Source organism: Vombatus ursinus, unplaced genomic scaffold (assembly GCF_900497805.2).
Source record: "Vombatus ursinus unplaced genomic scaffold, bare-nosed wombat genome assembly UNPS02014781.1, whole genome shotgun sequence".
Lineage (NCBI taxonomy): Eukaryota > Metazoa > Chordata > Mammalia > Diprotodontia > Vombatidae > Vombatus > Vombatus ursinus.
Genome location: NW_020954559.1, coordinates 41865695 through 41879671, shown reverse-complemented (window position 1 = coordinate 41879671; position 13977 = coordinate 41865695). Strand labels below are relative to the sequence as shown.

The following is a 13977-nucleotide window of genomic DNA, read 5'->3' as shown; positions in this document are numbered from 1 at the left end:
TCCATATTCTCGCACCCCCAGAAACATGGTTCCCCCAGATGACATTGCATTCTTAGTGATCCTATCCAGTATCTGTGGTACTTTTTCTCCTATCCCTGATCTCCCACCCCTAAGACACAAGTCCTAGAAGGGGAACTGTCATATTTCTTATTCCACACTTCCATTGCTGTGCTCTCACTATGTCACCATCACTTAGCATCTTCCCCTTCTTTGAGATTCACTCTATTCAAATTTGTCACCTAATCCAGATCCTGATGATAGCTATTTTCCAGCCCCCAGGTCATTCTCCCTGGTTTCTCAGAGTTCAGTACCTAACTTCCAGCCTTCCTATCTACTCCAGTTTTTGCCCTTATGTTATGGGACTGCAATATATATATATTAATTAGTTCCCTCAAACATCCCATCTTCCTGTTTTCTCAATCTATTCAACTCCTATGACCAACTCTTGTACTCCCCCTTAGCTCTGACCACTTGCGTAGTCATACTCTTGATCTTGCCTCCACCCACAAATGTTTTCCTTCCATGCTCGAGAACTCTGACATTTCTAATAATTTAAATCTAATTAAATCTAATTAAACTTCATCATTTGTTATGCCCTGCTCCTCCTGGACCTATTTTTCATTCTCACTGTGACCTCTGATCCTTTACCATTTTGTACGTTGCCAAGGCTGTTGTTCCTGTCATGGCTTCAATTTCTTCCCTTTCCAGTCTTGACCTTGTAATTAACCATTTCAACCTTACAGTGTCCTTTACCCTTAAATTCTTTGTTCTCCTGTATTATTGCTCTTCCTGCCTTGCCAAATGCTAAGTCTGGATTATTCCTACCATGTACTTCCTTTGATTAATCTCACTTGAGGGAGCTGGAGGAAAGCACAAAAACTGCTGACTTATTGTCTAATCATCATTGGACCTACACTGCCACAAGGCAATCCCTAATTGTGTGTGTGTGTGTGTGTGTGTGTGTGTGTGATACTGTTCTCTCTCTCTCTTTCTGTCTCCCACACACATTCTACTCCTTCTAGTGGCTGTTCCAAATTTTATTTTTTCTCCTGAGATCTATATGCCTCCTAGGATTTCATCCTCTCAGCTGAAGACTTTGCCTCATACTTGACTGTATGAGAAAATAGAGGCCTTTTTGCCATGACTTCTGTCTTCTCTACTTCTCTATCACAACTCCTTGATGTCATTTCCCCATTCACTCCTTATTTACTCCAATCTCTAATGAAGAGATGACCTTTCTCACAAAGAGCAACTCCAGTACGGGTGCCTTTTTGATGCTCCCTCTTATTTCTTCTAGGTGATTTCCTTAACTCATTCAATCAATTAATGAGTATTTATCAAAGGTGTACTGTGTGCCAAGTACCACGTACTGGGGATACAAGGGATAAAACAGTCTTCCTACCCCTCTAATCTTTGGTCTCTCCCTGTCTACTGTTTTTTTCTCTACTGATTATAAACATGTCCAAGTCTGTCCTTTAAAAAACAAACAGAAAAAGCATGACTTCAAGCTACTGTTTTAAATTTTTCATCTCTTTCTCATCCCAACTTCTAGGATATCTACATCCTAGGGTCTACGCTCATTACCTACACTTACTGTCCTCTCACTTATCAACATTTTGCCTCCGACTTCATCATGCAACTCAAGTTGTTTTCTTTAAAGTTACCAATGTCTTTTTATTTATAAATCTCTTGGCTTCTTTCTCAATCCTAACCCTTCTTGGACTTTTAGTGGCATTTGAAATGGTTGACCAGCCTTTCTTGGATACTCTTTCTTCTTTGAGTTTTTGTGACATTGCTTTCTTCTGGTTCTTCTGCTAGTCTGGTTGAGTGAAGTGGTCTGTCTTGGTCTTGACCTGGGCCACTTGGGTTTTTGTGTTGACCTCCTTTTTTTTTTAATTGGGATTAGACCTTTTTCTTCAAGGATCAGAATGCTGAATTTTCAGGGCCCTCTCTGGTTTCAGAGGGCTAGAGACCTTGAAATTTCTGGCCCTGGGGTGTTTAGTTCTCCATACTATTGCCTGTTATTCCTAATATCCCTGGTCTAACTTTCTGACCACTCTAGGGATATTTTTGGGAGGATGCACATAATTTGGGTTATCTTAAGAGCATTCTGTTGTTGCTTATCATGAGTACTGCAATGTGAGATGAACAAATGTCCCATGTTATATTTGTGTTGCCTTTGGCCTTATGAGAAAAGTAACTGTACCAGAGCTTTCCATTTAATTGCAGCCTCTTTATGTCTTCTGGTTTTATTTGTAGTTAGAATGTCAGTGTGGATGTGATTCATTCCTCCAGGAAGGTATAAATTCATTGGTTATTGGACAAAGATCTCACATTAAGAGTACCTCCTATTTCCTTTTCTGCCAGTCTGTCACTGTTGCTTCAGATGTACAACAGGACTGCACAGCACTTTTTACATTTTTCTTTGTTTCATGGGGCCCTGTAACTAAAGAATTGATTGTTTAACCAGTTTGCTGATGAAGTGTATTTCCATACCTCTCATGGGTTGATCTTAGGTAACAGGTAGAGTTTGTTGCTGTGATGACACTTGAAGCCTTTTCACCTTGGTAGAACCTGTGAGAACTTGCGTTGCATTAGTATGGCTTTTGCAACCCAGGATTACTTTCTTGCTATGATGATGCGTTGAAGGAGGATTTTATGGGAAGGGCCCATTAGACAGCTTCTTGTCTCATGGATAGTGGTACTTCACTTGGGCTGACCACCTCATACCCCTCACTTTTGGTATACCTTCATTTCTGGACATAAATAATTTAAATGATGCTTTTATCTCGATCCTAGTAGGCAGTTAATTTCTGTCAAAACTTTAATCTGAGTTTCTTAAATATACCCAAATATAAAACACTTAAGTATTTTATATTTTAATAAGATTTTTTCCTCCATTTTTCTCCATTATTTCATCTTAGGTCATTCAAATATTATTTTAGGACAGGTTTTGTTTTTTAATATAGAACTTAGAACGTGAACTATTTAGAATTTCTGTTTTGACTTTGATTTATGTACATCTGTAGCCACACTGTGAAAATAGTACATCTTTTTAACAGCATTCAACTATGACAGCAACAATGAGGCGACTAGGTGAAGAACTCTTCAAAGGAGTAACTACAGGGACTCATGATTCTTCTCCAGAACATTTTGTGGCAACTAAGCCAAAGACAGCAGTTTTCTTTAAGAGCCCAAATTTATCTTTAAGATTTCTGTCAACTTTAATTGTACTCAAAACAGTAACTCAAGGTAAGCTCTCAAAATCTGTTTGTAGCTTTACTTTTGGTAAACACCTGCGATGTAAGGGAAAACTATTATTCAACAACTTCTACTGTCTGCATGGGTTTTATGGTTGTAAAATATAAAGTTCTGATTTGGGTTATTGTATTAAAATTTTTTCAGTTACTTTTCTGATGCTATTATGACATCTTTTGATATGTCAAGTATTTATCATGAGAGGACACTGATTGATAGTGTGAATTAAAGTGGAGCTTAGTGCTCAAGCTATTGGAGATTCTCATGGTTAGTTCAAAGAGAGAATTTATTTCGGAGTGAATTTCTTTGTTCACCTAGTAGATGAAGAACAGCAAATCTTTTAGAAAATCTGAGGGTAGTGGGGCAGCTAGGTGGCACAGTGGGTAGAGCACCAGCCCTGAAGTCAAGAGGACCTGAGCTCAAATCCAGCCTCAGACCAAACACTTTACACTTACTAGCTGTGTGACTCTGGGCAAGTCACTTAACCCCAATTGCCTTTAAAAAAAAAAAAAAAGAAAAGAAAATCTGAGGGTAGTAACCAGGACCCTGGTTAGTTACATGGTCACTGCCAAATCATCTTACATTTTCTCAGGTGCATTGTATACTTTCCTATTATGTTAGAAATTACCTTGATTTAAATTGTTTGCCTGTTTGTGCTTTTAACACTCTAGACTTTGGGGGGCATTAGTGGTAGGAAGGGGAGAAAAAAATTGATACACTGGTATCTGAGCCTTGACATTATTGTAAGTGGTGTTATTCTTCTGTGGGACCCTAATCCTTCTACTCCTGGATATATTCTTTCTGTTCTCTGTCCATGAGCTTCATAAACATGAGTGTGGTTTTATACTCCTCCAGTCTTAATCCGTGACTCATTGTGTCTAACTATTACTACATTCTTGCTTTTATTAGAGAAAAGTAGAGGCAGATAAGAAATGAGCTTTTGGAGGTATTTTTCATTTTGAGGCCACTCTAAAACAACACGTATCACTATTTATGTAGAATTGCAGAGCAAATGCCAGGGTTTGAAGGTATGTCCGCATACCAATTACTATTACTAGCTTTCTCCTCCCCAGAGTATCTGAATTAAAGATTTGTAGGGGCTGACAAGAGATAGGGGGCTTATACTGTCAGCCAGAAGAGCCCTTGATTAAGCTACTGGGTTCTAATTCCAGTTCTGCCATTGCCTATGACCTTAGACAAGTCACGTAACTTCTGTGAGTTTCAATTTCTTTCTTTCCTCTCTCAGGTCCTTTCCAGTTCTTTTGAATAAGAAAATTTTGGTGCTGCTTTTTAGAAAGCTTCAATGTTAGAAAAACTAAGATCACAAAGCAGTTATTAAAAAAGGATACTATATACCCTATTGGAAAATTTATCATACCCTGAAGTATACAACTTATTTTAAATCCTATCAGAAGATTGGATGTTAATGAGAAATTATCATTCTTGTCAACTTAAAGAAATACAGTAGGTGGCGCTGTGATTAAACTTTTGCTCCTACTTAGTGAAATTAGTTCATAATTTAAGTCTACTTCAAATTATTTTATCTTTTTGCTAAGTTAAAATGAAAGATGTAGAGAATTCTCTTACTTAACAAAACTATGTTTGATTTTACTTAATTGCAAATGATTAAGAACTGCTCCAGTACTGTAGGGAGATAGTTCTGAGTTCCTTGAACCTGATTCTATAGGAAATAATTTGTTAATTAAATTAGTAACTGCTAGATTAAAATCTTTATTTCTGAAGATTTTTTCATGTGGATATTATTTTCATATCAATGCTTCACACTTTATGGCAATCTACAATTCTGATTGTCTTAATTGTCAGATTTCTGTTCAAGTGTTCTAAAATGCAACCACTATGACAAAAATAATTTGAGGATAAATTGCAATACTGTGAACTCTATATTGTGTAGTAGAGAAATTTCACTCGCAAAAAATAACTGTTGCCATTATTTGGACAGCAACTGTTTACTAGCCATTACTATAGAAGGAGAGTTTTAGGAAGTTTGTGCTTTGCAATATTCATAAACTTTTCTAAAATATAATATAAAAGGTTTTGTTTAATCAGCAAATAATTATTAAGCACCTAGTACTATATGCCAGACATTGTGCTAAGCTCTGGGGATACAAAGACAAAAGTGAAACAGTTCCTATTCTCAAGGAACTCAAATTCTACTGCAAGAGGACACAACATCTACATATATTATTGTATATATGTTTATACGTAATGCACACAAAATGAATACAAGGTGATGAGTATACTAATATCTAGGGGAATCAGGTGAGGCTTCACAGAGAAAGTGGCATTCGAGTTGAGTTTTGAAAAAGACAATGGATTTTAAGAGGTTGAGGTAAGGAACAAAGGATAGCAAATACAAAGACATGAAGATGGGAGATGGCGTGGGGATCACCGAGATGGCTGAAGGGCAGAGAGTGTGGAGAAGGGATAATATATAAGAAGACAGAAAAGATAGGAATGGTTGTGCAGAGATTAAAATGCCTAAGTGAAGAATTTATATTGGATCTTTGAGGTAGTAAGGGGCCATGGAAGTTTGTTGAGTAAGCTAGTGACATGATCAGACTTGTGCTTTAGGTAAATCACTTTGGTTGCTTTATGGAGTGTGGACTGGAGTAGGCAGAAGCCTGAGGCAGGAGGAACAAATAGCAGGCTTTTGTAGTAGTCATTGTGAGGGGTGATGAGGGCCTGAACTAGGTGGTAGTAGTGTGAGTGATGTTGGAATTTAATTAATGTTGAATTGTTAAACTAATAACAGCAGCTTAAATAATTTAATCTTTTGTGATACGAATGACACATTAGATAGTTTATTAAGTGTGTCACCAGAGAGACAACTCTAAAACATGTACATTTCAGAGAGGGTACTAGTCAGTATTGAAAGAGAAAGTTCTTTCCTAGGAGTTCCACACACTTATGAAATTGCTGGTCTGGTTTTTAAAAAAAATTGTCATTGTACCATTAGTCTTGTTTAAAATCTTGTTGCCATTTTTAATGACAGAATGTTTAATAGTTTATGAGAAAAAATAGATGTAAGCACATTAGAGAGAGTATTTTCCTAGAATTACATGCTTATATCTTTATATCCTTAGTCTGATTTTGCTTTTCCTTTCTGAAGTCAGTTGGCAGATGACATATCCATATGATAAAGATTAAATGTCATTAAACTTGACCTTTTGATTGGCATGCGAAATTTCTTAGGGTTACTAGTCAGTGAAGGAACGAGAGTTTGGAATTTTTTAGATTAAGAAATCCCAATTTAAGGCTGATATATAGAGTTACTTTTTGTAACATTAAAAACACAGTCGAGAAGTATTTATCTCAATGCTGAGGGATACAGAAACAAATTAAACACTCCTTGCCTTTACGGATCTTAAATTCCATCAGGATAGACAACGCATGCATGTAGTGTAAGGGAATATTTAGGGAGAGGCACTAGGATAGGCCTGCACAGCCTACAGCCTGCAGCCTGCAGGTTGTGCTTATGGCACACCAAAGGATTTCCTCTACGTACAAAGGATGTTTTCCTCTACATTTTTCTCGGGCCACCTGGAATCCTTTGGCGCTGCAAGCTGCCCAGGGGTCGCAGGTTGTGCAAACCTGCACTAGGATATGGAAGTATTAGGAAAGTCTTTATGGAGAGGGTGGAGCTTGAGTTGAACATGAAGGAAACTAGGGATTCTAAGAGGTAAGGTACATTGCAGAACCTAGGTCTGGAGACAAGAGAGAGTTTTGTATGTGTGTGTGAAGAATAGCAAGAAGGCCAGCCAGCTGGGCAAATGGGGTCGTGACTGAGTTCCAGTCTAACCTTAGATACTAGCTGTGTGATCCTGGGCAAGTCACTTAACCCCATTTGTGTACCGGCCGCGCTGACCTTATGCCGGCTGCACCGTACTCTCCTCCTATAAGGAGCAGGCTGCCAGAGTCATACTCACTCATCAGTCTTTGGTCCTCAACTGGATAAACACACAGAGACGAGCCATCGGGAGGCGCCAACACCAGAGCTTTATTCAGAGGCCATCACAGCAAGGCCAAGCAGGAAGGCCAGAGCAACAGAGCAGGAGCCAAGAGAGGGAGCGTGATCTGACCACGCTCGTTCCTAAGTACTTACTAGCCCCTCCTCCCCAGCCCGCTTACTAGCCAATGATTGTAGGGTCAGATACCGAAAGGGGCTGTCTGAGTTTAGCACACCAAGGGAGAGGGAGTGACGTAGGAGGCTAGGACTGGATACAGGAAGGAGGCGTCTGGGATTAGTGCATAGACAGAGTATGTGACCTAAGAAGTCAGGAAGGACACAGGAAGGAGGCGTCTGGGGTCAGTGCTACACAAAGGGACCCATGAAGTCAGGAAGGTCACAGGAAGGAGGTGTCTGGGGTTGACGTTGCATATAGGGAGGGGACTAAGCAAAGGGAACTCAGTCCTCTGCCATCCCACTCCCACGTGGCACCTCCCCTTGCCTCAGGAGCACAAGCTCCAGCTACTTCCTTGCACCCAGCTTATCTCACTGCCCACTGCCTCAGGGCTTCTCCGTACCCAGCCCATCCCAGTTCACCACGACTCCACCTACCACAGCCCCTGCCTCGACTTCCAGATACCCAGATCTTACCCTAATCTTGCCACAGCACCCACCTGGTAGTTGCCAACATAGACAGTCCCTTACACATTTGCATCAGTTTCCTCAGCTGTAAAATGAGCTGGAGAGGAAAGTGGCAAACCATTTCAGTATCTCTGCCAAGAAAACCCCAAATGGGGTTACAAAGAGTTGGACACGACTGAAACTGAACAACAGCAACAAATATGATAGCTTTCAAAATGCTTCTGTGAGGGGCAGGTAGGTGGCGCAGTGGATAAAGCTTAGGCCTTGGAATCAGGACAACCTGAGTTCAAATCCAACCTCAGACACTTGATACTTACTAGCTGTGTGACCCTGGGCAAGTCACTTAACCCCGATTGCCTCACCAAAAAAAAAAAATACTTCTGTGCTTAGCATTTAAAACTCTTTACAAACCTGGCTCCAACTTATCTTTTCTAGTCTTTTTAAATATTATACCCTTCATATACTTTAATAGTCTAGCCAAACTGGCCAGTAAGTCAGGCCTGCACAACTTGTGGCCCCTGGGCTGCTTGAAGCACGCCAAAGAGTTTCGGGTGGCCCACAAAAAATGTAGAGGGAAACATCCTTTGTATGTAGAGAAAATAAATCCCTTGGCATGTTGCAAGCAGCCCGGGGGCCACAGGTTATGCAGGCCTGCAGTAAGTTTTTGAGGTCAAATTTGAACTCAGGAAGATGTGTTTTCCCAACTCCAGGCCTGGCACTCTATCCACTTCGCCATCTAGCTGCCACCCTTGTATTTACATAAGTAATAAGTTTATTTCTGAAGTATTTAGTATCTTTAAGATGTAATGAAAAATGCCATATTGATGGTGACTGGTGATGTTTAACCTATGAAAGAGATTTGGAAAGGATGTGCTTAGCTAGCTATCTGAAGGATATCACATGAAAAAGAATGTCACATGAAAGAGGGATTCAGACTTGTTCTGGTCCCAGAAGGCAGTACTAGTAACAGTGGTTGAAAGGTGGAAATGGGAAGATTTAGGCTTGATGAATGGAAAAAAGTTCCTAGAGATTAGAACTAACCAAAACTGTAATGGAGTGCCTTGGAAGATAGTAGGTTCTCTCTCATTGGAGATCTTGAAGGAGCAGTTAGATGAGTACTCATTGGCTAGTTCTTTTAACTTCTTTGGATGGGTAATTTTTATTTAAAAGAGAAATGGTTTTGTTTTCTGTCTCTTTCAGTTGATCAGTGTTAAAAATGTGATATTTTATAGTCATAGTTATAAGTAAAAACCATAAATTTGTATTCTAAATTTAAAAACTTTAAAGTTATAGATATAATATTAGCCTAATTCATCTTACATTTATCCATTCAATTCATATTTAAGAGCCTACTATGTCAGGCAGTGCTAGGTACTGGTGATACAAAGAATAATAAAACAATCCCTGCCCTCTAGGAGCTTACATTTTACTTCCAGGTGGAGACAGTGAAGACTGTGTACACAGATTATGTTAATACAAAACATATACAAAGTAATTTTTTGTGGGAAAAGGAAAACACTAAAAGCTGGGGCAATCAAAAAAGGCCTGAAAAAGATGTGGCACTTATGCTGAGCCTTGAAGGAAATGGAGGATTCTAATTTATTTCCTTTTTCTCAGTTTGAATTCCAAGGAATTGCCGGGGGCGGGGGGGGGGTGCGGAGGCGGTGGGAACTACATTTAGTTTGTAACAAATCTTTTCTCAAGTCTTCATTTTTGTTTCTTTTGAAGATGTTAGTGACAGTTTTAGTTTTCTTCTGATTAATGATTACAGTAGTGATTATGAAAATTGTTGATTTCATATTTTAATGTGTTTTAGTTGATTACCTGGCTCACACATTTGATTCTCTTTGCTTGGACTTGAAGATAGACGAAGGAAAAGCCTTGTTTTTGGAGTATCAAGCTGTGCCAGTTATACTAAGTCATCTAAAAATAACCAATAAAGGACTGCTCTCCAATGTCATGGATAGCTTACTTCAAATGACAGTGGAATCTCGTAAGTTTTTAAATTGCATAGCCTTAGAAAAAAGTGAAAATGATGTTTTTCTTTTGCTGTAAGAGGTTACCTCTGAAACATCCAGGGACAATAGTTCATTTCAGTTCAATGCAAATTTATTTATAACATTTTAAAAGTAATATTTTAATTTGACTTTCATTTCCAAGGTAAAATTAATATGAAAAGAAAACAATGAAATCAGCCTGTAAGCTGAATTGAACAAGAAATTAGAGATTATAATTGATTGTGTATGTTTGTAAATTCTGTTATTTATTGATTATTAACTTACCCCAAAGTGATGCCCATTTTTTTTAACATAGTTGTATCTGGATTGTCCACACTTCCTGTTCCTTTTTTGACCTTGTTGCATAATTATATATTGTTTACCAAAAAGTTTGGACCAATTCTCAGTTCCACTATCAGTATAATACCATGCCTGCTTTTTTTTTTCCACAGTTCTATGGACATTAGATATGTAAAGAACTGTGCTGGGTGGTATATATGGAAAGATAAAAATAAAATAGTTTCTGCCTTAAAGGAACTTACATTCTACTGAGGGAATACAACACATACACAAAGGAGTAAATATGACGTTATTAGGAAGATAATAGAGCCTTAGAGGAATTGATGCTTGAGCTGAACCTTGAGAGAAGATAAAGATTCAGAGAGGTCCAAGTAAGCCCCCACTCAGACTGATGGGGCTGGTATTTCCTCAGAGGTCAGAAACGGAATGTCCAGTTTAGAGGATTTCTATATTCAGAGGAAACTCTGTTTGGGTTGGAACATAGAGCTGCTGAATGGACCTAGAGAAAAAATCAATAAGCCATGCTGACTAGGTCTACTACAAATTTATGTTGCATAATCTCAACTAGATTATTGCTGAAGCAGTGCAGTCCTTTTATACCTCCTTAATCAAATCCCTGTCCTATTTACCACAACAAGTATTCTAAACCTTTTTATCCGTCCTCATGCCTCCCATTGCACACACTCCTCCTCATTCTTTGCTAAGGACCTTGCCTCATACTTCACCCATGAAACCCATTCTATCCTGTCTTCTCCAGCAGAGTGCCTCCTTTGTCATTCCCACTTTCTCAATAATCTTTATTTCTCTTAACTACTGGTTGCTTCTCTACTGCCTGCAAAAATTCCCATGTCTCTGCTGTCCTTAAAAAACACCGAATGGACGATCCCTTCTGGGTGTTGTTCTGTATCTCTCCTGTTCATGGAAAAGTCAAAAGATGAGTCTGAGGTTGTGGAAAAAAAACTGCAAGTATGGTGATTATTTTCAGTGGAAATAGGGTAAGGTTTATAGAGAAGGATGATGATCTATTTTGGACATGTTCACTTTGAAATACTGAAAGGATATCCAGTGAAGATGAAGACCATTGATAATGCAATACTAGAGTTCAGAAGAGATATTAGGGCTGGATGTGTAGATTTTTTTAATTATTGGAGTAGGGATAATAATTTAACCCATTAGAAGATGATGAGATCACCAAAGAAGAGGATATAGAAAAAAGAGGCTTTAGGCAGAGCCTAAATATACTATATTAGGGAAGTCAAAAAGAGAAAAGAGTAACCAGGAAGAGAAGCAGTCATCAGTATCAAGGAAAGACATCTCTAAGACATAGAGGACTGAATAAGGGCCAATGAATTTATCAGTCAAGAGATCAATTTTAACCTTTCATAGTGTAGTTTTAGTTAAGTAGAAGGGCAAGAAACCATATTGCAGGAGGTTAAGAAGTGATTGTTTGCTGAGCAGATGGAGGCAGTGAATATAGACCACTCTAGCTTAGTAGTAAAGCTGAAGCTGAAGGATATATAAACAGTAATTTCAGGGAATAGCCTAATCAAGTAAAGGGCTTTTTTTAGGATGGATAAGATTTGAGCATGTTTGGGTGGCTAGGTGGCACAGTGGATAGAACACTGACCCTGGAGTCAGGAGGACCTGAGTTCAAATCCAGCCTCAGACACGTAACACTTCCTAGCTTTGTGACTCTGGGCAAGTGATTTAACCCCAATTGCCTCACCAAAAAAAAAAAAAAAAGATTTGAGCATGTTTGTATTAAGAAACCAAGTAGATAGCAACAGATTTTAAAACAGGTGAAGAGAAGCTGGGTCCAGTTCCCAAAGCAAAATGAGAGGGAATGGAATCCAGGGTTCTAGCAAAGAAGAGTAAGCTATGGCTAAAAGAAGACCTTCTCTTCATTAGAGAGGGGACTGATGGGAGAGAGTGTAGATGAAGATGTCAGATGAGTTTTGAGGTGTGGAAGAAGGAAGGATAAACGTGTTCATGATGGTTGACTGAGATTCTTAGTCTAGGAGAAATCAACTATCATGAAGAAGGATGGTGGGGCACTGGAGGCTTGAGAGAAGAACTTTGAAACAGCTGCTGTGGGGGCACGTTTGTCAGTCTAAGACTAATATGTGGATTTCTGGTGAGCAGTAAGAGTCTCGGTGATTCTAGATAATGTAAATTTGTATTGTACCAAATTGAGATAGTTGTGTGTCACCATTGTTCCTTGAGAATTGAAATAGAGAAGGCAAAACAGATTCAAAGTTACCCAAAGTTGAGGGTTAGCAGACTATGACCAGCAGGACAGGTTGAATGCTTTAACTGGAGATTTAAGACTTGAAAAGCAAGTCTTTGTTCAGTAAAGGGCTATGAATAGGGAGGATTAGTCGGCTGAAGACCGTGGTGAGGCAAAGAATAAATTTAGGAGGAGTAAGAAATAAAAGGAAAAGAGTTTTATGATCATATAAGGGAAATTCAGACGTCACTGTCAAGGAGATGCACCCATCTCTGTGGGGTGGCTGATGTGGAGACAGAAGCGTGGAAATTAAGGTTGATGAAGTAGGAGATCAGGGTATCTGCAAGAGTAGCATTGTGAATGTAGAAATCATCAAGGATGATGGTAAGTATAAGAGTAGAGAGGAAGACTGTTAAACCAAGTACTGTTTTCTGGGGAAAGGAAAGAGGATGACCCAGAAGCTGGTAGGGAATCATAGCAAAAATCTGGATAAATTGTTATAGAGAGATGGCGTAAACTTCAAAGGAGAAGTTGCTTAATTATATATAGCAGAGGTTATTAACCTTTTTTGTGTCATGTACTTCTTTGACAGTCAGATGAAACCTCTTCTTAGAATGATGCTTTAAATACATAAAATAAAATACATGTGATTATAAGGGAAACCAATTATATTGAATTCTGTTTATCAAAATAATAAGAAAAAAAACTCGTGCATGCGAAGTTAAGAACCTGCATGTGCAAAGATGTGGAAGTGGTAGTTTTGAGGTTAAGGAAAACATTTGTTCCTGGTTCAGTATCTTTTTTTTTTTTAATTTTTAAAATTAATTTATTTTGAATTATCAACAATCACTTCCATAAGCTTTTGAGTTTTAAATTTTTCTCCTCCCTCTCCAAGACGGCGTGCAATCTGATATAGGCTATACATATACCTTCCTGTTAAACATATTTTCACATTAGTGATGTTGTAAGTAAGAATTAGAACTAATAGGAGGAACTACCAGAAAGAGGAAACAAAATACAACAGAAGAAAAAAAATAGCTAATAGTATGCTTTGATCTGCATTCAGACTCCATAGTTCTTTCTTTGGATGTGGATAGCATTTTCCATCATGAGGCCTTTGGAGATGTCCTAGATCTTTGCATTGGTAAAAAGGGTTAAGTCCACCAATATTAGTCATCGCGCAACATGGCTGTTACTGTGTACAATGTTCTCCTGGTTCTGCTCACTTCACTCAGCATCAGACCTGTTCATTATCTTGCCACTTGTCTTTTAATTTGGAACATATAGTGTGCCGGCCGCGCCGACCTTGTGCTGGCTGCGCCGTGCACTCTCCTCCTATAAGGAGCAGGCTGCCAGAGTCATACTTACCAGTCTTCGGTCCTCAACCGGATAAACACAGAGACGAGCCTACCAGGAGGTGCCAACACCCGAGCTTTATTCAGAGGCCATCACAGCAAGGCCAAACAGGAAGGCCAGAGGAACAGAGCAGGAGCAAAGAGAGCACGTGCTCCGACCGCGACCTTTCCTAAGTACCTACTTAGCCCCTCCTCCTCAGCCCGCCTACTAGTCAATGATTGTAGGGTCAG

The 13977-nt window shown here is 39.0% G+C and overlaps 1 protein-coding gene across 5 annotated transcripts in view; it reads left to right on the top strand.

Moving 5' to 3' along the window:
* The window catches only part of LOC114046283 (coiled-coil domain-containing protein 138-like), a 67954-nt gene that overhangs the window by 30801 nt on the left and 23176 nt on the right, over positions 1–13977 (top strand). For 4 of the 5 annotated variants that reach the window (XM_027866574.1, XM_027866573.1, XM_027866576.1 and 1 more), the window contains 2 exons: positions 3063–3252; positions 9684–9860. In XM_027866574.1, the coding sequence (XP_027722375.1) occupies positions 3063–3252; positions 9684–9860 (367 nt within the window). The remainder of the gene's footprint in view (positions 1–3062; positions 3253–9683; positions 9861–13977) is intronic. The other variant, XM_027866575.1, reaches the window with a different exon arrangement.